The sequence below is a fragment of the Antedon bifida genome, chromosome 5 (assembly GCF_963402885.1).
Source record: "Antedon bifida chromosome 5, ecAntBifi1.1, whole genome shotgun sequence".
Taxonomy (NCBI): domain Eukaryota; kingdom Metazoa; phylum Echinodermata; class Crinoidea; order Comatulida; family Antedonidae; genus Antedon; species Antedon bifida.
Window position 1 is genome coordinate 4712684 of NC_136230.1, and position 25367 is coordinate 4738050.

At 32.1% G+C, this 25367-nt stretch overlaps 1 protein-coding gene across 1 annotated transcript in view; it reads right to left on the reverse strand.

Moving 5' to 3' along the window:
• Positions 1-6278: 6278 nt before the first annotated feature.
• LOC144842386 (potassium channel subfamily K member 13-like) overlaps positions 6279-25367 on the reverse strand; it is a 31335-nt gene continuing 12246 nt past the window's right edge. The window contains exon 2 of the mRNA XM_078698833.1: positions 6279-7841. Coding sequence (XP_078554959.1) covers positions 7219-7841 — 623 coding nt within the window. The 3' untranslated portion in view covers positions 6279-7218. The remainder of the gene's footprint in view (positions 7842-25367) is intronic.

Consider the following 25367-nt stretch of genomic DNA (forward strand, 5'->3'; position numbering starts at 1 on the left):
TTTTTCCTTAGCAAAACAAAATAGTTGTTTGTTTCTTACTTGGGTCATTAAATCTAGAGCAGTTAGACAATCATTAAATCATGTCTTACGTAAGTAGAACATTCGTTTGTGTCTTCTGTCTTGTATCAACTACCCATAGAAATCGTATAAATTATCCTCTACATTTTATTGTCGTTTTAATTGGGCCTTAAAGCCGAGTGCTTGTCGTTTCGATAAATATTGGTATTTAGCGAATGTTTATTGTCGTTTTAATAGCTTAGTTTAAACCACAGAATTTACTTGTGCGGCTTCGTAATATCGTAACCCTTGCAATCATTTTCTTTGGATACGATTTATGAATGATTATCTTAATCTATGAATAGGTACCGTATAATCGTATTGAATTAACAAGAATTCAATCAACGTTATGCTGCTATGTATTCTCCTATCTTATTTTCAATTATCGGTTTTTTATACAACAAAGAGGAGTAAAATCCAAAAAAGCAACGCTTGTGAAGAAGAGAAGAAGAAGAGAGAATCTACAGTAGTTTGTCAGAAGTTAAGTTATTAGGCCTATTCCCCTTCCTGACAAACTAGTTTGAACTCAGCCAATAAAAATCACAGTATTTTTAGTCATGTGATTCTGCAAGTGGAGAAAAATGATAGCCTCAAGAACAGAATGTTAAATAACTTCTCACAAACAGTGGCAAACTCTGGATTTCGCAAACATTAGGCGTTGGTAAAGTTCGCTAACAATAACAGACACTCTAGTAATTTGCAACATACACGAACACGACTAGCATCATACTATATCATTTGTTACATACTCTGAACATAAAGCCCATTTGGCAAACTTTACTTTGCAAACTCGAGAAAACTCCGAGTTGTCAAGAAAAAGTTTTCCAAAGTTAGTGTAGACCAGTCGGTAAACTTCTGCAAACCGCAGAAAACACGCTTGCAAATTAAGTCTACACTAGGAAACTTTAGTTTGCAAACTTGAGCGAACAATTTTGGTAGTTTTAAAACTCTGCAACACTTTGCAACCAAAAAATTGGTATAGTAGTAAAGTTTGCTAGTGTAGAGTATACTTAAAGATATATTGTCCTCCAAAAACATGAAAAATGAAGATTAATTAAATCAGACTTTGAATAGGTTATTTTGTATTTTTAATAAAGTGAATCACTTCCGTAAAATAAAAATGGAAAAAAATAATGTTTTCACTTATGAAATAACATGATAAATGGTTAAATTCAACCAAAAATTCATTGGTTGGCAGCCAATTTGACCATTTTTTGCTTTAAATTCCATTTTTTTCAGGTAAATACATTTTTTCAGTCAATAACTATTATGTGACATTGAAATGGCATATTCAACAACAAAAATGTTAAAAAATTATTTTTCAGAGGGACAATAAATCTTTAAGCGCCAACTTATGAATATTCATGAAGATGCAACAAACAGCACACTTATATTGATGACTACTCTTCGAATGAAACGAGACCGAAAATGCACATTAAATGAAAGGCACATTTACACGTTTGAGATGTTTTGTGCATTTTATTACTTTAACCCACATAAAACCATAAATTAGATCATAAATGTATTTATAAAATAAAAATTGAAAACACTTAATTAAGAGTGTATCAAATACACGATTGAATGTCAAATAAAGGTTATGTAATGAATATACAAGGATTTTCAAGAAGCAAGCATTCCATGGAATGGAGGAGATTCCGTAACCCCATTTTGGTGCTTGAAATTTATTTTTTCATATAGTGTAATACAGTCATAATATATATTAAATATAAGTCAAATTATATTACACACTCACCATATTTCCTTTGAACTTTTTGGATAACTCTACATAGAAATATGTTTCGGATAAAAGGCCAATAACTTATATATATATATATCTTTATATATAAAGACATTTTTACCGTACTTAGAATAGAAAATACAATATTGTAATAGTTTGATAAAAGTATGGATAACAGTTTTGGATCACTTTTTAATTATTCCCTTTAAAATATTTGAAAACAAACTATAGTATAATTTTAAAAAGACATAATCAACCAGATTCCAATAGATATGTTTTAATCATATTTTAATTCAAATCTTCTATAAGTGTATACTGAACTTTTGGCCACACCCACAATGTTTATGCATGTCACGTGCCAATAAAGCTTGGTTCCCACTAGGCCTAGTAGTAGCATAATGCAAGCAATTTGATCACTGACAAGCAACTAATACTGCGTGTTTAAAGCTTGATTCCCACTAGAACGCAACGCAGCGACGTATCGACGCAAAGTGTTGTATTGCGTAAACACAAGTGGGAACCGACGACGCAATAGTGCTGCAAATATCGCAGGTTTGATTTCACGCAGGCGGGGGCAAACACAATGATTGGAAGGGCATTTTCTTACGTTGCGTAGATTGCGTTACGTCGCGTCGCTAGTGGGGACCAAGCTTTAGTGAGAACCAAGTTTAACACAGTAAAGTGCGCATTCGTGTTCGTACCATTAGTACTAAAGCTTTTATAATATACAATACAGAACCTCAGTATCTCAAATTATGAAATATATGCGACCCTGCAGAAACTCGGACCCATGCCTCCTCCTTGTTAAAGCAGACATAATATAAGACCACAACACCTCATCATTTGGAATTATCTCTTCTTTAAGAATCTATAAAAACGTCACTATCAAACTAGTTTGACAACAAAATTGTGATGTGACCAAATATGGTAGTGATATGACATCATCGTGTCCATATATGGGCACATCAAATTTGTTGTCACATAAAGTTTGATAGTGTAGACACAGCATATAAGATCCGAATACTATTCCTATAAAACAATACATATTGTTAAAGCTCACACAAAAGAACATCATCAAATTCATTGTTATTTTAAAATTAAACAACAAATGAATGTGATTGATTCTGCATAAGTATGGTTACTCTAAAGCGTGGTTCCCACTAGAACGCAACGCAGCGACGAATCGACGCAAAGTGATGTATTGCCCAATAAAGCCTTTTTTGGAGTAATCACATTGTTTATTGTATCAGAGACTGCTGACTTATAATCTTGACACAAACTAAAATCATGCATTACAGCAGTAACAAAATGTAGTTACTGCAGTAGAATAATGTTGACATGATCCCTTGTGCGTGGTTCCCACTAGAACGCAATGCAGCGACGTATTGACGCAAAGTGCTGTATTGCGTAATCACAAGTGGGAACCGACGACGCAATAATGCTGCAAATATCGCAGGTTTGATTTTACGCAGGCGGGGGAAAACACAATTATTAGAAGAGCATTTCCTGACGTTGCGTCGGTTGCATTGCGTCGCTGTTAGGAACCAAGCGTTTTAAGGTGTCTTTTAGGATCAAAGTTTGTGTGGTCTTTTAGCAGCAGCTACTGTAATAAGAAAGAGCTTTGGTATTGATATTCATTCATTCTATAAAATTCATCCAAGTATGGAGTATGGCTCATAACCTTTCCTCCAAACTTGTGCGTACTACATACAGAATTAAGAATAAGATGATCTGGTGTCAGGATTGTCAGCTCCCGGCCAGATATTTCTAGTAAATTTTATGCCATATTCACAAAGCAAAAAAATTAAGGGAAACACTTAAGGGAACACACCCTTAAAAATGTAAAAATGCTCCTATCTAAGTGAATACCACCTAAGTGAAATCCTTAAATATGTATTGACTTAAGTGAAATAGTGGTATTTAAGCGAAATGTATCTCACGCAAGTGTGATTGATGGATATGGCCACAGGAGTCTCTCGTGATTTTGTCCCTGTATATGAAAATTACCACAACCTATAAAATTTAAAGTTACAGGTAACTACTTCCATCATCGTACCCAATATTCACCTGGGTGATGATAGGCAGCATGGGATTAAATCTTAGACAGCATGGGATTAAATCTGAATCAAATAGGAACACCAAAAATACAATGTCTCCATCTCAATCATACTGTATTGCTATCTAGCATGCACTTGCATAACAAATTCTTATTTTCTATTTTTTTTTTCATTATTTTTATCAAGCATATTGAATAAAAAACATTTTATAATATATATTGAATGATTGCTTGAGACCGGCACTGGTTTTTTTAATAGAATGAACACACATTTAAAGCTTAATACAGTGTTAATTATACAGTATGTATCACATTGAAATATACAGTAGTTATATACAAAAAGATATGTAAAGGTTTGTCTACAGAAGAATCCACTGAAATAGTTCTTTAAACATTTAAATATTTATAATTCTTAAGTAAATGAAAGTTGTATACAGTAGAATACCGGGACACCTCTATTAAGTGGACACCCCTATTAATTGGACACCTTCCAGTGAATGGTATGAGAGGCCATATATGCCATAACTCTATAAACAACCCATATTAAGAGGAAACCTCTATTAAGGGGACACCCCTATTAAGGGGACACCTTCCAGTGAATGGTATGAGAGGCCATATATGCCATAACTCTATAAACAACCCACATTAAGAGGAAACCTCTATTAAGGGGACACCCCTATTAAGGGGACACCTTCCAGTGAATGGTATGAGAGGCCATATATGTCATAACTCTATAAACAACCCACACTAAGAGGAAACCTCTATTAAGGGGACACCCCTACTAAGGGGACACTTTCCAGTAAATGGTATGAGAGGCCATATATGTCATAACTCTATAAACAACTCACATTAAGAGGAAACCTCTATTAAGGGGACACCCCTATTAAGGGGACACTTTCCAGTGAATGGTATGAGAGGCCATATATGCCATAACTCTATAAACAACCCACATTAAGAGGAAACCTCTATTAAGGGGACACCCATATTGAGGGGACACTTTCCAGTGAATGGTATGAGAGGCCATATATGTCATAACTCTATAAACAACCCATATTAAGATGAAACCTCTATTAAGGGGACACTTGTCAGTGAAAGGAATGAAAGGCCATATATGTCATAACCCTATAAACAACCCATATTAAGAGGAAACCTCTATTAAGGGGACACTTGACAGTGAAAGGAATGAAAGGCCATATATGTCATAACTCTATAAACAACCCATATTAAGAGGAAACCTCTATTAAGGGGACACTTGACAGTGAAAGGAATGAAAGGCCATATATGTCATAACTCTATGGCTTAACCCCTATTATTCAGGAGACACTTATATGAAGAGGACACTTTGCAGCTGGGTCCCAAAGGTGACTCCTTAATAAAGTTCTCAAGAAGCCATTAGCCAGGAGGGTTCAAACAAACCTCCTTTCTTCTGAAGTTCCTATTTGCCAACTATAGACCAGAAGTGATGATAAATATTCTTAATAACTACAGTACAATGATTTTTTCCCCTTTGATAGAAAAAAGTGCCCTTTTGTGGAAAAATTCTGGCTATATGCGATTTCCCTCTACTGTATGTATATACTTACAAGACTTGATAAGCCTCCCTACTTCTATGTTAGTAAATTAATATTCTAACATAATGCTTTATTAAAATCACAGAGCAAATACTTTATGATTAAAAAATTCCTGCTGAATTTTAATAGAGTTTAAAATTAGTTTAAAAACTATTTTAATTAGTAGCAGCTCAGTATTATTAATCAAAACTCTATTATAAGAAGTTTAGAAATTGAATTATAAATATTACACATATATACAGTAAAATCAGGGAAAAGTTCATTCTTTCTTGTGAATATTTATATACCTATTAATATTAGTTTATAAAAAACATAGATATTTTTAATCAAAGCCAAGAAATATATTTTACCAGTTGCAATAAAACAATACTACCTTTCACACAATAATGTAAGAGAAGCACTGAAATTAATTAAATTTAATTAATTAAAAACTAAAAGATACAATGGCAGATCCAAAGACTTAAAACTGATAATATGTATAAATAATAATAATAATAACAATAATAATAATTGTATTTTGGCTAATGTCAATTAGTCTTACATTCACCTGAATGATGGGTGAAACTAAGCCAGGACTTTTTAAAGCACCTTGGTTGGTTCTATCATTAATCAAGGACTTCTCTCGTCCAGTGCCCACCTTAACGTAATATCAGTATCAGTAACCAGACGAGAGGCATAAGCCAATACGTCTGAGGCATAATAAACAAGCTCTAACCAGGCCATTGCTTAACTTTGGTGATCTGACGAGAACCGGTGGCAAGGCTGTATATAGTATTAATAATTTTAAATACAGTGGAACCGCTTCTTTAGGACACCCCTATTCAGTGACACCCCCAATAAGGATACACTTTGTTACGTCTCCAAGGTTCCACACCCTTAATAGGGATTCTGTAATATCATTGTTACAAATCAGTATGGGGGTGGAGCAAGGGATTTCCCCTACCAGTCTCTGGATCTGCCACTGTGATGTATACTGTATATACATATTATTAAAGAGAAATATCATCCCTTATGGTTTGAACTTTTTTCAAAATATGAATAAAGTTCACTGAAATTAAAGACTCCTATAATTTAATCTTGCATTTAGGAATTTGATATTAATAGTTAATCTACAAAATCCATATTACCAAAATTCACCAAACGTTTTTGCAGAATTAAAATGCAATGGAAGAAACTTTCTTTCAGTTTTAAGCTGTTGGTAATTTCCCTGGTTTCGCAATCCACGCTCTGTCAACGCTTGTTTCTCACAAGCAATATGTACTGTTATTAACATGATGTGTAGCGTGGGAAGTGTATTAATGTTAATGTACCATTCATTGATAGTTTGTCTTTTTTCATTAATATTATGCAGCTTTTCCATATCGTAGTCATAGGTTCGCTAGTAATATTTGTTTTAAAAAAACATTTTGGCACACATGGCGTGTCATACTTATACTTGAGCTGACTCTAGTTTCGAGAAAAAAAATCTAAACAGCCGTTGATGGTGCTACATAACAAAAACTAGTGTAATGAAATCACAAAGTTGTAATTTATGGTGTAAATTAATGTTCTGCAGTTATCGACTACTATCCCACAATGCAATATGCATAAACAATTAAAAATTTAACTGGGTTGCGAAACAAAAGAATTAGTTTAAATTGTAGTTATTGTTCCGACAGCTTTGGGGCTCCTTGATGCATTCAAACTCCTACTATAATTCTTAATGCATAAACAATACATTGTGTCGAAAGAATAGCCACTGTATGAAAGTAATATATATGCTGCCACAGTAAAAAAAATGTGACATACACAAGCCACTATACTCTTGTACCAGCTGAGTTCACAGGAGGCGACATTGTCTGTGGTATGCTCTGCACCTTTTGAATACAATTAAGTTTTAGTAAAATCCATGTTAAACACATCTTGATGACGATTGAACCAACCATATACATTGAATAAACGCAGCATGCTCCGGCGATCATAAAAAAGAAACTTCCAAGTGAATACAAGACCGGGTTCTCGTATCCCGTTCCCTGGATCGTAACCTGATCACCTAGTCCTATGGTACTGAATGTAACAAAGCAGAAATAGATGCTATCGAAATACGACCATTTCTCACCGTGTGAAAACATAGCGGACGCGCAACCAGCGATTATTGATGCTGCAATCAAAAGATACAACATTACCCAAAACACAGACGGCTTCCAATTATCAACCTGTTCATAATCATCCGGGTGACCATCTCCGACGGGAATACCTCTGGTCTTGCGCCGCTTCTCGACTTTCCGACGATGACAATCCTTCATTAAAAACGCCATAAATGTTATGAGTCGTTCGAGAAAAAGATTGAAGAACAGAATCATGGCAGCACAGCCTGGAACGCCATAAATAATTAAAGCAACTTTTCCAAAAACGGTAGACGGTGTCGTCATCCCAAATCCTAAAAGAAAAAAAAAATGTCAAAGTTGTTTAGTAATCCATATTATCGTTTTGTGTCATCGTATCATTTTTTAGATTTGTCAAATTTGCTTTGTGTAATTTACATACAGTAGAACCTCTATTAGGGGACACCTTCAAGACCAAACAAGATGTCCCTTAATAATGAAAAGGAGACTTTCCTGTGAAACAAACAAACAAACAAAATGTCAAACCTATGTAATGTATTAAACACAGCTCAAATTTACTTCTTCTGAATTAATTATAAAAAAACTAAAGGTTAATCCAATTACCACAAATTCAAGCCACAACTGATATAATAACTAAGTTATACATTTATTATCTTTTCGTTCTTCAGACAAAGGCATATGAAGCGTAAACCAGACGAAATAGCAAGCTATCCTGGATACGACATGGTAAATTTAATAATGCCACAGTCTCAACTGTTAATTACTTGTACGCTTTGATTACCGTCCAAAAAAAGTCTCCGTGTAAGCGAGTATAATGCGGCTGACACACTAACGTTTTGTTTATATAGAATATTAGCATGGAGTGTCTCACTTGATCACTAGAGATTAATTTGTACAAATCCATACTAAATTAGATCTGTGTGTAGACGGCAGGATGTAATACATGCTGTAATCACAATTTTGTGATCTCTTTCATAAGACAAAATTGAGAAAGAGAATATCCCATTCAAAGCTTAAACATTGTAACTTCTGCCATTGAAAGAGATGGACTGAACTTCGTTGGTTGGTGGGGTTGAAAGGGAGGAGGTTGAAAGGGAGGGGTTGAAAGGGAGGGGGTTGAATAGGAGGGGTTGAAGGGGGGGGGGGAATTGAAAGGGAGGGGGTTAAAAGGGAGGAAGTTGAAATATAGGGGATGAAAGAGAGTGGGGATGAAAGGAAGAGGATTGAAAGTGAGGGGGTTAAAGGGAGGGGGTTAAAAGGGATGGGGTTAAAAGGGAGGGGGTTAAAAGGGAGGGAATTGAAAGGGAGAGGTCAACATTGTGTAGTGATATCTGGATAAAGTTTGTATTATTAGATATGGGTTGGATAGTTATGGGTTAGGTGAGCTGAATTTTGGTGGCTAATAAGAGGAATATTGGTTGGGTTTAAAAATATTCACACTCATCACTTGGTCAAAAGAATTAATACACAATTTTATTGTCACCAAAATAAAAAGATCATAGTATGTGGACGTTTCTTATTCTAGCAAATTCTTGTATAATTATCAAGTATCATAGGCATAATAAAGTATGTATGACATGTGATGCCTGTATCATTGGAAATATTCTAACCCTAACATATAAGGTGGCACATGTGATACATATGTGACACTGTAATACAGAATTTGCCGATGATACTGGGGAGATAATGCCATATGTGAAGATAACAATATTCTCATCCATCAGTTAAACTAAGAATTATCTTAGCAAAAAAACACGAATTAACGATGTAAAATGACTCATAGTTGAAAGCTTCCACAATTCATTGTTCAAAACGAGATGATCTAATGAACGCAATCCCATCATTTCTTGACATTTAGAAATTGCACACCACATTTGTTATTGCACAACAAGCGAACAGTGAAATATGAATTAAGAGATTGAGAAAATAACGTGAAGCCTTGCGGAGGAACAAAGTGGAATTAACTCAAATTAAAATTAGTTTCTGTTAATGTAAATAATTTTGAGAGACTCAATGCCAAGAATATGAAATCCATTTGTAATTATTAATATTAATAATTTAACTGTGTATAATATTAATACTTCATATTTTTTTAATAATATAAACAATTCAATAGAAAGAGAGTTGTTTCTAGGAAAAACAGTGTTTTTGTGATGTAAATGTAATGTGAATATCACATGCTGCTGTATTATTTATACTTTATTATATACGCCATTCATACTACCTATCGCTGAAAGAAACAGAATTAAACACTGAGGCCATCTCCATTTACACTATGTGAAAAAAAACCCTGAGATAAACTTGGGTTTCGCACCCATGTCACTACAGTGACTACACCGGTGTTGTAAACAGGGGCCAGTGGCCGTATTCACCATTCACGCTTAGGCTAAGGGAAACAAAAATTTAAAAATTAAAAAATCTCATATCTAAGTGAATACAATTGAAGGAAAATATTCATTGAGTTAAGTGAAATACTATTTAATGGAAATATATACAGCCACTGACCCCACTGAAATATAAAAACTGAGCTCAATAAAAACGTAAAAATATTTTGTTTCTTTTTTTTTATGCTCATTCAGAATCATCATCATTTACACTATTTTAACACTGTTAAACCTGCAGTATAAAGTTTTACTGAATGTCTTGGTCGCATTTGATTTGTATATTGTTGTACACTAAAGGTGAAAACTACTTGATTGATGGACACAGAAAAAAATACTCAGAGTTGATGATTAAACTGTCCAGTTAAACGGCTACTGTTAATCACAGAATGTAGGTTATTACACAATGTAGCAGGGCAAGAAGGGGGAGGGGGAGATGGACACGCTGATGGACATGTGACAACAGTATATATGGTACACTAATGATAGAGTAGTGCAGGTACAATTCTATGATAAATCATAGCATTTTGTTTGTGGTTAACCAAAATGGTATAGACATTGCTGCAGGAAAAGGGTGGGGGATGGGGGAGGGGGGTGTTTGGAGGATGTTGTGTGTGAAGACACCTGAGTATGGGGTGGAACATACGGTTACATATGTGACATAAATATATATGATACACTACTGATAGAGACATTAGTAGAGACATTGCAGCAAATGGGAAGGGGGAGAGTTGACTTTGGGGTGGGGAGCTATTGGGGGAAATAACATTAATAGTTAAACACTGGTGGACATGTGTATATGTATATATTATATATATGATATACTAATGATAAATTAATACAGGTAAAATTCTACTTAAATCATAGAGTGCAGGTTTAGTAGTATAGACATTACAGCAGAGGTGGGGTGAGAGGGGGGAGAAGATTGTGTATGGAAAGACCAGTGGGAGGGGCATATAATGTAAGTTACACAATAACATCAGGGGAACATTCACTTAAAAGTGGATTTTTTCTTTATTTAAATTCTCAGTTTCATCATTGACACATACTTTCACTGCCAAACTCATTTAACAATTGTAATGAAAAAGTCTAATTACTGCAAAATCATTTAATGCGCTGGAATTGCATAAAACAAACCTAATCATCTTTACTGTAAGCAACGAAACAAGATATTTCTCTTAATTTAAAGAACTTTGAAATGTTATTAAACAACATAGAACTACTTTACAGTTTCTAGAAAAAGTAATAAAGAAAATCTCATCTAATGGCGTCAACTTAACGCTGATTAAGTAAGAGGCCTTCTAAAGTGGAATCCATTCTAACTGAGACTAAACCGTATTAATACGTAAACATTCTACTATTAATCTACAATAACTTTAATATAATTAATTAAGAAATAATAAGTGGCAAAATTTGATGAAGTCTGCAAGATTCTTGTGCTTGAGATGGAGACATTCCTACCAATAAACCACTTAAATGTTTTTAATAATCAAATCCAAAAGCAAATTACTGAAAAAATGACAATGCTGTGTGTATCAGTGGCTGGATCTTAATGGAGATACAAATAAAATAAGCACTGGAAAAATGACAATGCTGTGGATATCAGTGGCTGGATCTCAATGGAGATACAAAATAAAATAAGCAAAAGCTAAATCAAAACGATAAAGTAAAACAGACAGAAACATTAGTAGCATCAATTAGTAGACTCTATAGTTGGAAGATGAATAAAATAAAGTTATTCACTTTTGTAAAAAAAAAAACAAACACAAAAAATAATGATTATTGCTTATAAATAGACAAAATAAACAAGTTAATAACTATGTGACATAAACATGGCCTGTTCAACAAAATTGTTTCTCAATTATTTTTTCACTATTAATATACATTGTATTATCCTTTTCTATTAATACTTGTACAAGATAGGAGAGGTACTGTATCAATATCATACACATATGATATTTCAGATGTGTTTTAAATATTTTTAGATTCAATTTTCATTAAATTAAACATATGTATCATTTCAATAATTCATAGAACTGTTTGCTTTAATTGCAGTGATATTGACTTAGTGATAATACAACTTTAATTAAAAAAATTTAATATCATTTTTTTTATTTGTATACTATATTTCTAAACAATTTTGGTGTAATTATGAGAATCAATGAATTTTCTTTAAATATATAAATTCATCATAAAAATGCTTTAATTCAAGTATTGAAATCTACAAAGTTTGTAATATTGTAATAATATGTTTTATAACAATATTAAATATTAGAATTGTTTTATTACATGTTTTCCTGTGTAGCGTTTGTGCAAACTTAAAATTTAATATCCTCACCTTGCAAATATTTAAGCAATAATATAATATTGATCATTGAATAATATTAATAATACTATGTAGTTCCTTATGTAAGAAATATTACTGTTAATATTGGTCAAATAGGCCTATGTATAAATTGACATAATTTGTACCATTTCAAAAACTATTCCACAGTACTGCAGTAACTACATTTTGTCTAAATTTTAAGTGCAATTTTTTATTTCTAAATTTCAAGAAGTTATACTTCTACAATTAAGACATAACTGCAGTAACGAAATAAAGTTACTGCAGTAGAATAATTTCCAGAGTATTAAATTTGAGAATACTTGTCAAAAAAAAATCAAGTAATTCTTGGTTGGAACCCATAACCACAAGATCACTAAACATGACAAGACAACTCTTTGTATGGTGCTGTCTGAGTTGGCCTTAATATTCATACCAAGCTTGTGTTGATGGCTAGGGTTAGAATCAAACCCAAAGGAATTAGCAATTGCTGCACCAATATGATGATAATTTGTTTGTATTTATTTATACTGCAACATACCTTGGCATTATATAGGAAGCTTTATTATTGTTCAGATGTATTGAACTACCTACGAAATTTATCAAATATCTAAAAATCAGAACGTGAATTCATTTTTCTTTACGAACTACAGTGTTTTTATTACTTCACAAATGTACATTTTATGCAGTTTGTAATATAAAAATCAGGTTTTTTCAAAGATAAATATACAATTTCTAAAATTCAGTGTATCATTTCATTTTATTTATACGATCAAGGTTATTTTAAGGCTTATTGGATTTTTTTTCCTCGTAATTTCCCAGGAGAGCAAATTTAATAATGTTAACGGTTTACTGAGGTTTACCTCATAAAAACTCCTGTCTACAATTTCAAGCAAAATTAAATGGGCACTAAAACAACATCTGAAATTTCTGTATTATAAAGAAACAGTATTTATATAAAAACAGCAAACGTATATCAACAGTGCTATTTTAGGAACATATAAAAAACATATCTCGCTTCTCCAAGTTCCAATATGTTGTCGCGTAAGAAAAAAACGATTGTGTGAGATTTTAACCTGCTATCTCCAATTGAATTTAACTTATTTTTATACCATATACAGAAAGAACAAGAATGAAAACGCAATAATTTGTCTGGTACCAGGGATACACTAGCCCTCTAAATCCTGAAAAAGGCAAGAAAGAATCTCCAACTACAACAGGGCATCACTGTTAGATTATGAATAGAATTTTAAGCTATCATACCATATATATTATGGATGTAATTTTCAATTGTAGTTTGAATAATTATATTCCCGATTCTATTTGTGAATTAAGCTTTGTTTCACAATCTGTTAATGGATTTTTCTTCCTTACATAATCTTTCAAACCGATTGAAATCACACGCTCAGTGGACATGCTCAGTACACTATAATAAATTCCGAGTAAACTAAGAGTCGTCGAATCAATAAAGTGATTCGACTTGAACCTGTGACATCAAACTGAAAACTGAGAATCAAAACAACATATCAAATGCCGCTTTAAGCTGTAGATTTTCAATCTGAATTATTAATTTCACAAAATGCGAATATGAAATAAGTATCTAATAGAAGGGCTTTCGTTCCGCCGGCAAGCATATTCACTTTGTTAGTGAATTAATAGCGATCTGTAGTAAACAAACGTCTTAGAATATTTCTGATGTTTTGTACATTACAGAGCGTTTTCTGTACAGGCGGCAGACTAGGAAAGTCACAGAGTTTGTATGAGCGCAAATAGACTAAATATTAATGTCATATTTATATAGAGATTGTCCCAAAGGATAAAATGAAATTAAAATAAAAAAAGTTTTCAAAGAGAATTTAAAAAGGTGGTTTTTTTTAATAGAATTGGAAAGATTATTCCACTTTAGTTGCTGCAATGTATAAAATACAAGCTGAATTCTGCCAAATTGAGAGATTGGTGTTTGGCTTTCACAACGCATATACACCACCTAATTTTGAAGGGTTCTAATTGTATTCAAAACATGCTAAGAAAAATAAATTGTAAAATCCAGTAGAACACCTTCTTTCGAACACCCCTATTCAGACGACAACTCTATTAAAAGGAAATTTAAAAAATATATGTTTTAAAACATTTATTAAGAAGAAACTTTGTTATCTCATAAATAGGAATTTTAGTTTTATCATGCTTTATAGAATTCTTGAAAATATTGTGTAATTATTATTGGATTGACTTTTTCATGAAAATGAGAGCTTAACTGATGCAGAAATTCACATGACGTTTGCTATGTACTGAAAAAAATTTTTTTTAAACTTTGCGTTATATTATGATGTAAAAGGTGAGTTTAAATGTTGTAGAAATTCACATGATGTTTGTGATGTACTGAGAAAAAATATTACATGCATTGTACATAAAGTTTTTTTGAACTTTGCTTTATATTATGATACAAAATGTCAGTTTAAGTTGTAGAATTTCACATGATGCTTGTAATGTACTGTAAAACGACATTACACGCTTTGTACGTAAAGTTTTTTCAAACTTTGCTTTATTTTATGACGCATCAAGGTGAACATTTTTCAGTTGGATAGACATTTACTGCATCAATATACATTTATTACAGAAATCTTTCATTATGTATTCAATTAACATTCAGTTGATGGCATCTTTATATTTACAGTCACGTTGGATATTTGTAGCACCGTCTCGTACTGATGATAATTGATGGCAAAATACTTGGGGTGATTAATGCACATTTATTGTAAAATATTGTGAAAAATATGCATATTAAAGAATTAATGTGAAAAATATGCATATTAAAAAATTAATAACAAAAAGAATTTGTTATTAAAAAATGTTTTTGTCATTGATTTCAATCACTTTTTAATGACTTGCTTTGAAGTTATGCTTTCACAATTTCACAAGCTCTATTAAGGAACACTTTCATGACCCAACAATGTTTCCCTAATCTGAACAACTGTAGTTTGTTTCACTTGAAAAGTGTCCTCTTAATAGAGGTGCCCGATCTGAATAGGGGCGACGTACGACCAGTAGCAACACCTGATTCAGAAAATGCTATTACTATCCCATCGCTATTTTAATAGTTCATCATCATTTGAAAAAAAAAATGAAAAAACCAAATAAAATGAAATAATGAAAATATGTGGTCTGCAACAAAAACATTGCAATTAAAAAAGAAGATACTAAATGCTAAAGTTAGACTACAATTGCAATAATTAGGTCATTTATCATTAAATGCCAGAAGCAAACAATTCTTAAAAGAGAAAAATAATAAACTTGTTGTCACTGAACTAAAATATACTAATCAATAAATATGGTTTTCTTGAAATAGTAGAAACAATAAAAAAAAGTGAACAGATAATACATTAGACTCAACAATTACCATAATTAAGTCATTTATTATTGAAAGTAATAAAAAAGAAAAATCTCCAAATAGAACAATATAAATAACAAATTTGTTTGCAAGTATTCTCAAATGTACTTACTATAGTATTAGTAACTAATTACTATATATCATGTTTTTACTGAAATAATATAAACTTCTGTGTGAACAGTAAAAATTAGTATTTTATGTATCACAGTAATATAACATACAAGATAGGAATTTCTGATGATATTTATACACTTTATATTAACTAAGGAATATTACTTTCTAAATATATAATGTTCTATATCTATATTTTGCCAGGGGACGAATTATTTCTATATATAGATAAATGAAATAGTTTCATAAAAGGATAGATGATACATTTTTAGTTATTACATTCTAACAAAATCATTTCACGTTTCATGACTTAGAACTTAGAAATGTATATCGTATTAGTCAGACTATACCTTGCAACGCACAGACACTTATAGTAGATATAAAAGGAATTATAATATTTAAAAAGTTACGGTAGTATAGGAATAAAGTTTGGTTTGTCCTGGAGACAGGTTTTGAAGAATAAAAGTTTTAAAAAAAGAAGATAAGAGATAAGATAAATTCTACATTCAACGTTGTACATTAAAGAAAGATCAACTCAAAATCAGCATTTACTAATTTAAACTTTTTCATTTTTTAGATGTTCATATATTTTTCTCCCTTTTATCTATTCTTGTTAATTTTTCTTTTTTCTTTCTGGACCCTTTCCATCCTTTGTCCGTGTCCTTTTTTTTCAAATTCTTGACATATATATATGATACAGTATTGTATTTACTAATTGTATTGCATAATGTTTTGAGATTTTTATATGAGCAAGAAGTAAAAACAAACAAATCATCTTTCCTACTCTTAGCCCCTCAGATAAGGAATTACTTTAAATATTTTAACTACAATATTGTAACTTGAAACGGAGGAAGTAAATGGTTAAGATACGTAAAAGGAAACACAAAATGAAAGAAAAAACAAGTAAAATAACCAAAGAACAGGAAACTTGTTTAAAAAAAAAATATATATAAATAAAGAAACAATATTATACTAAATGAGGCAAAAATAAAAGGTTAGTTATGCCTATTATCATAATTTCTGCTGCTGTTCTCTAGTTTCAAAGGGCATTTTAAGGGGGTTTGATCGAACCTTCAAACCCTTTGCTATGAGCTTGGAAATGAAGATGTCTTCAAATGAATTGTTTGAGATATGTATATTTGCAATATGAAAAATTAAAAGGTATAGCAAATTCTGTAGTGTCACATATGTATCACATGTCATGTTATGACATTTCTTCAACAAGCTTGTTTATCGACAAAAATAAAAAACTTAATCAACTTATCAATCAACAGTTTGTATACATTAAAAAACATTAATTTAAAAACTCTGAACAAAGTTCGGAACACAGGACGGTAACCGATTATCCTGCCACGACATGTTATGACAGTCCTTCAGTCATCATATATCGAATGTTAATAAATGCTAGGAGACACTCATATAAAGCAAACCAAATGCGACGTATTACATTCTAAATTAAAGAGAATGGAACTGAGAAACTGATTGTAAAAGCACGCATAGTTGTATTGTGCAGTTGAACATCTTTCTCTATTACAAACATTACCTTTCATTTATAGATTCTTAGGATAACTGTCTCCTTCAATTCATAAATCTTGTGTTTAAACCTTAAAGATCATTTCGTAAAACATTTGAAGTCTAAACAGTATCTGATAAATGTTGTTATTAATTTATCTCGATGTATGAAACAATGAAACGTGTTGGCTTGCTTTTAAGTTATTGAAGTCAAATTAGTTTTACTGAATTCATGTATCGGTACTCAGTTTACTATATATAAATATACATAATCTATACATGTCTGTTGTACGTATAATATATATATATTTTTTTTGCGTCTCTTTGATTTCAGAAAGATAATTTGAGATATTATATCAATTGTACATGAAACGAATAAAGAAATTAGTGGCCTTCAAAATATATATTTCTAAAATATCCCAAGGTAAAAAATATTATCGTGAGTATATTTTCTTAAATGAAATGACAGGTGATGTATCAGTATTTTATTTTTCTGATTTCCTACAATATCATTTTATCCTTGAATATTTTTTTTACGCCACAACGTAACTTTTCTCAACAACAGCCATAGTACATAAAAACAATTTGAATATGGTTTGATGGTTTATATTAACCGCAGGCAAATGAAATACATGTTTACAGTGTGTAGGCTGTGAGGTGGAAATCAGTGAGACTGTGTCAGGCGCGTACTGTACCCACACTACTGCCTCTGAAGGTACAAGCTGGACCCTACCAGGTGCCTACAGCTATTGACCAGTCTTGTAAATAATAAACTAAAGCTTGGTTCTCACTTAGATGCAATGCAACAACGTAAGCACAATGCAAGTGAGTTTGGCCAATCACAAGCGATGGTTGATGATCCACGCCTAGTGATTGGTCAAATTATTTAAGGTGCGTTTCATTTTGTCCAAGTGAGAACCAATGTTTAACAACATCGTATCTTTTTCCATGTTATTGTTGTTCAAATCTAGGTCGCTGTTTCTTATTGTTTTAATGTGCTTTTTTTAAACGTCTTCGTTTTGTTGACCTTCAAAGAAAGTGGAGTTAAGCACCTACTCAAACAAACATTAAACATTCGAAATGAAGATTAATGCACGTAAAGTAAATCATCGTATCGGTGGGAGGACAAATGAACTTTATCAAGATTTCCAACGAAACCAGAAGAGGCATATAGCAAATTGTCAAACCACAATAGCGACTTTACAATTTGGCGTATTCGATTGGAGACCTTTCCGCAGAATATTCCTTTTCAGTATTTTTTCAACTTACTATGAAAAAATTTACCATTTGAACTGTTGAGTGCAAAGTTTCCAATCAAATACGCCAATTGTATCATGTGAGATCACAAATTATGAATCAAATGTGTGTATTTTTGTGCTTATTAACCAACCTGCGTATTGATGTAAAGTGAACTTTTTTCAAGGCCATCATATGCGCAGTATTGATTATAAGGATCGGCAGATGTTTGTTACGCTCTGTTGCTTCGTAACTTTGGTAAACATATACACACTGAACAATGAAATGCATAGAAACAAGTCTCATCTAACAATTGTGAAATGAAAAAAACCTGTCATCTGTTTCTATCAAGTCCATAAATTGTTTCGAGACATATGTATAAATTTGTTTCATTTTGTCAACATTGTAATGCCCCAGAACAATAACACCATGCTACATCGGTATTATACAACTTAATAATTATTCCATAGAGATCAAAATTAAAATAACTAATAGAAACCCTTGTAGCTGATAAGTTAAAAGTCGCTTACATATTCGCATTGATTTGGAGTGATATATAGAGAAAAGGGTGTCCCACGATTACCATATAATATGTAAATGCCACAGACTGACATACAGAATGTACTTTATAAGCCTCACAGGCATCGTTTAAACTTTAATATATTCAATCTTAATAGGATCACGGATTAAAGCATTGACAATCATATGTCACTCACGTTACGTGAACTTCAGCGATGTGTTAAGAACGAAAGCATGTCGGCATTGGAATGCTAAGATATGAAAACTTACACTCGGTGACAATATAATTCTAAAATATTTAACTAAAGCACTGTCTACACTATCAAACTAGTTTGACAAAAAAAAGTGTGATGTACCCAAATATCATCATGTCCATTATGGGCAAATCAAATTTTGTTGTCACATAAAGTTTGATAGTATAGACAGAGCTTAATGTACAGCTACAAATTTAATAGTACTTGAGTGTATCCCTGCCATTTGATTGGTGGATTTAGTATCACATACCATTCAATATTAGTTCCTATTAAATGGAAAAGCGTTATATTTAATGGTCCTATTGCACGTTCAGCTATTTGTAAAAATACTATTGTGCTATGCAAGTTCAATAGTAACATTCATTATCGCCATTAAATATCACTTTTCCATTCAGTATAATTATACTGAACGGCACATGATACATAATTAACAAATCAAATTGTAAGAGTACTCTCAGCTGTGTTATAATACGTACTTATCAATAACAAATGTTCTGATATTATAATGCACTACAAATGAATTTCCATAGGCAAATATATTTTTCAATTTTGGTGCACTTGTGATATTTATGATTAAAGATAGAAAATATTTTGAATGTTGTAAAGTAATGTTTCTATGATTTATTATACATAGATAAAATCATCACACTCAACTCACTGACACACATACAGTAACATTTTTGATTTTGCTTTCAAATCTACTATCTAAAAATGTTCTTTTTTAACATTACAGAATTTTATTTCATCGGAAGTAGACACATGGGAATGATTACAAAAATCGTGATTAGATATGCATGATTGCTTCCAACCAATGAGAGCTTTTAATTATAGTCACGTGACTTAACAACAGCATCATCTGATTAAGAAGAAATGATATTACATATGTAATTTGATATTTCAGACTTTACACCTTGGATAAAAAAAAAATAAAATGTTTAAAGGTGATTTCTATCTGCAGGCTTATAAACAGCCTTTTAGAAATTGGAACAGGGTTGATTTATTCACATGTAAAGCAACTAATTTAAAGCTCTGTCTACACTATCAAACTTTATGAGACAAAAAATGTGATGTGTCCAAATATGGTAGTGATATGCAAAAATATGGTAGTGATATGACATCATCATGTCGTCGTCCATATATGGGCACATCAAATTTTTTTGTCACAAAAAGTTTGATAGTGTAGACATTGCTTTAAACTAGATTTATTGAATGAAATTCTGCAATAGAAGCATGAATTTATCAGATCAAATATTATGTTGGTTGCCGATAGCTGTTAGTACTGAGATCAAGTATGTCAGGAAGAAAGCCTAATTAAAAGATAAAGAAAACCAACCACATTCATTCCAAAAGAGTTTTTAAGTTGTTTACACAAAATCAAATCCTGTTCATTACATCTTATAATGGAAGTCAATCTTAACAACTGGGTTATAGTACGAGGATTTTATTCATTAAGAAACATGCATGTTATTACAGTCCTCAAGCATGGTTCCAACAAAGACTACAGATCTTAATAAAACAGAAATAATTTGACCAATGCGAATCAAAACATTCCTCATCATTGGTCAAATTATTGTTATATGTTCATGCCTTGGTATAAGTGGGAACCAAACTAAAGGATTTTTATCGAATATTGTATTGTATGTGAATTTGAATAATAATAATGAATTTTCAATATTGCACAACAGAGCACACGCATTTATGCTACATAATACCCCGTTACATCTCAAATATCATTATTATGAATAATTAAAAGCGTCAGTTGACATTTGCTATGCATTTACTCTCAAACGAAACATAAAGAACGCAGTTAATTTGCATAACATCATGTATTAACTACTTTCACGGGATGAATTGACCTATTTAGCTAAAGCACCCTGTGGGCATATTTGTCTAGATATTATATGCATTCATATTTACAATGCGAATAAAACTGAAATTACAATGCTTTGCGGCTGAAATGTTACCACCTAAACTTTGAAGAACATTACTAGTACTTAAAGCTTGGTTCCCACTAGGATGCAACGCAAGGATGTAAGCCGCAACCAATCACAAACGACAGTTGGAATAATCAATGGCTTTTGATTGGTCAATTCATTCGCAATGCGGCTTGCATTCTTGCATGGCATCCTTGTGGAAAGCATACAATAGTGTAGTAGTGTATAATCTCAGTGCCCGCCTCAAGTCTCACTGTATGTATGTATTAAAACCACTGTTATGTCTAAAACCTAGACTAGCTTTAATATTATGTACAGAGTATGATAATATGAATACAATTTAAATAGTGGTGTATCCAAGATTTATAAAAAGGAGGGTGCTTTCTAATCCAACTAAATATTTTTCCTAAAACACTTGGCAATCAACTAATCTATACTTATACACAAAAATATATAAAAAAGAAATAATTCAATGGTTGACAGATGAAAGACGTTTAAATACTACAAAAATACTTGGAATAATAAAATACGGAATTTATTTCTACAAAAAACATATGAACATAAAAATGATTAAACTATATCATAAAATTATATTATAAATATTCATAGCCTACCTGAAAAAATAATTTAACAGTTGCATATAAAAATATTTCACCTCACTTGGAGTAATAAAATACTGAATTATGTAAAATAGATATTGGCATTGCTTGAAAAGTACAGTCAGCATTAATCAAGGGTTTTCAGATGCATAAGAAATGATATTACCGTATTTATATTTGCATTGCATTGAGCTGTCTAACCTTAAGTCATTTATATGACAAAAGGCCTTGAGCAATGCTTTCAGATGTTATTATGTTAATTGCTATAATACTGTACCTTTCCATCTTGAGTGTACCAGTTCAGGCATGATTTTTGAGGGAGGAAGAGGAGGGAATTTCTACGAGAGGAAGGAGGTTGGGAATTTCTGAGGGAGGAAGGAGGTGGGAGAATTTCTGAGGGAGGAATGAGGTGGGAGAATTTCTGAGGGAGGAAGGAGGTGGGAGAATTTCTGAGGGAGGAAGGAGGTGGGGGAGTTTCTGAGGGAGGAAGGATGTGGGAGAATTTCTGAGGGAGGAAGGAGGTGGGGGAGTTTCTGAGGGAGGAAGGACGTGGGAGAATTTCTGAGGGAGGGAAGAGGTGGATTGAATTTCTACGAGAGGAAGGAGGTTGGGAATTTCTGAGGGAGGAAGGAGGTGGGAGAATTTCTGAGGGAGGAATGAGGTGGGAGAATTTCTGAGGGAGGAAGGAGGTGGGAGAATTTCTGAGGGAGGAAAGACATGGTAGGATTTCTGAGGGAGGAAAATGTATGGAGAATTTCTGAGGGAAGAAAGAGGTTGGGAAATTTCTGAGAGAGGAAAGAGGTGGAGTCATTTCTGAGGGAGGAAAGACGTGGGAAATTTTCTGAGAAAAGAGGTGGGAAAATTTCTGAGGGAGGAAAATGTATGGAGAATTTCTGAGGGAGGAAGGAGGTGGGAGAAATTTCCGAGGGAAGAAGAGGTGGCAGGATTTCTGAGAGAGGAAAGAGAATTTCTGAGGGAGGAAAGAGAATTTCTGAGGGAGGAAGGAGGTGGGAAGATTCCAGATGCACTTAGGTGTGTTCCAGAACACAGGTGGCAAAAATACAACCAATTAAGGATATAATCATTCTGATAATGCATAGTAACTAGTGTTTATGCATCATAGATATTAATATTATGTGTTAATTACTAGTACTTTAGTGCTTTTCATTAGGTAAGTGCTTCTCAATATTATAATGGCTGAAGGGAAATCTATTACGGAAAAGAACAGTGAAAGATATTCTGAATATGTATGTTAATTGTTTATGTAGAGCCTTTTTAATGTTCAAAAGTGTTTCTAAATATAGTGATGTAATACTGTAGGCGAAGGGAAATCTATTAGAGAAAAAAACATCGAGAGAAATTAAACATTATCAAACTGATTGTACGGTGTATCCTAAAAATATACACTACTATTATGAAATTTTCTTTTTAGTGTTATTCATTAGGGTCTCAAATGTGAATCTAAAGAACAAAATCTGCCATATTTTTATGAAAAGTTATCTCCTGACCGGGAGAAGATTAAAGAATAGAAGAGGATATAGTAGAAATGAAAAAGATGGCATGAGAGAAAAAGAGTTTTCTTGATAACGATGTTGATGTTTCTAAATATAGTGATGTATTACTGTAGGCGAAAGGAAACCTATTACAGGAAAGAACATCGAGAGAAATTAAACATTATCAGATTGAATGTGTGCATCCTAAAAATATACTGCTATTTATGAAACATTATTTTTAGTGCTATTCATTAGGGTCTCAAAGGTGAATGTAAAGAACAAAATCTGTTATCTCCTGACAGAGAGAAGATAAAAAGAATAGATACAGTAGAAAGGACGAAGATGGCATGAGAAAAAAAGAGTTTTCATGATAATTATGTTGATAATGTAAATTATCAGTAAACAAATAAAAGATAATTATAGGTGATGGTATAATATTATAAATGCAGGTGGTCTACAAACATTGAATTTATTTTTATTGATTAATACAGGAAAGATTTTTCTGAAAACAACATCATACATCATTGTTCATCTGTTTAGTAATAATGTTGAATGAAGAAGGTATTTACCATCTAATTTCGTATTTTTCCATTTGTTTGATAAAAAATAAATTTCGATATTTATATCCTACATCGTCTGAATATATCAGTGATAAATCAACCAATATGTAGACAACCACACGTATCACTTCCGGAACAGATTAAGCCGTTTCGACACTGATTAATTTTTCATTAACATAATTAGTGCAACAAATTATGTATTATGTTAATTAAGCTGTATCTACTGAAGAGTACAGCTAATAACACATGGTTGTAATGCTGTAGAAATGCTTTGCATCACAGCCCATTGGTTTTATTATACTGTGACTTTCACTTCAGTAATATACAATCTCGCAGGGATGTTACGGTACAATGATCATGATTAATTTTAGCACATAGATCATAACTATAGACTAATGATAGATGTTATGGTTAAGCCACTTCTGATTGATTTAAGAGAAAGGTATGTTAAGTAATTTGTGGAAAACAGATTGTACGAATTTTGAAAAAAAAAGTAAGAGATGATCAAAAACAATTTTATCTGATTTCTATACCCACACAGAAAGCTAAAAAAATGTTTTCAATAAGGCACAGGTATGTGTATGTATATTTTGCATAATTAGTAATAAAAAAATAGAAATAGACTAATGGTATAAATTAAAATGTTTGTTTCTTTGATTAATAACAGAGAAAAGAAGAAGCATTTTGTAGAAAATTGTGATCCGGTAGGCCATTTTTTAGACTTTCCGGTTTAAAAGTGGTAAAGAGAAATGGTGATTCTGAAGGCAAGCATATATAGATGGAAACATCATAACAATAGCACTTTAAAAGTCATGGGTTCGAATCCCATCAAAAAATTACTTGCAATTTCGTAAATTTCTAAATGTACAGTATTGAACATTCAGTTCAATTACATCAGAGTAGTGCAAACCATTTAAAGAGATCAGTCTACACTATCAAACTTTATGTGACAAAAAATGTGATGTGCCCATATATGGACACGCTGATGATGTCATATCATCATATTTAGGTATATCACTACCATATTTGGGCACATCACACTAGTTTACTACATAGATTTTGATTTATTCAAGTAGGCTATAGATTGGAAATATAGTATGGATTAGTAATCCAGAAGAAAGAAAAAGAAGAAAAAGATTACCATTTTAGAACTCCAGCCTTAAGAATGTCATAATAGATTGAAAAATTTGACAAACAAACATCTGATTCCAAATATGGAATAAGTTACAAATCCTTTCGATATTTGAAATTGATTAAACAGAACAAAATATAATGCAAAAGATTAAATCATAATAACCTGAAATAAGCTAACTTAGAATTAATGCAGATAGAAAAATAAAATGAGGACGGTTATTAAGCGTTAAATAGATCTAGAACGTAGAAATTTAATAGAGCTGCCGCTAAAAGTATTCCAGGGAGAAAGAAATGATTTAATAGAAGCCTAGAACATGAAGATGATGACAAGTTGTTTATGGTTTATATTTTACATAAGATGTTACAGTATGTCATGCCAGAAATTATTAATGAAAA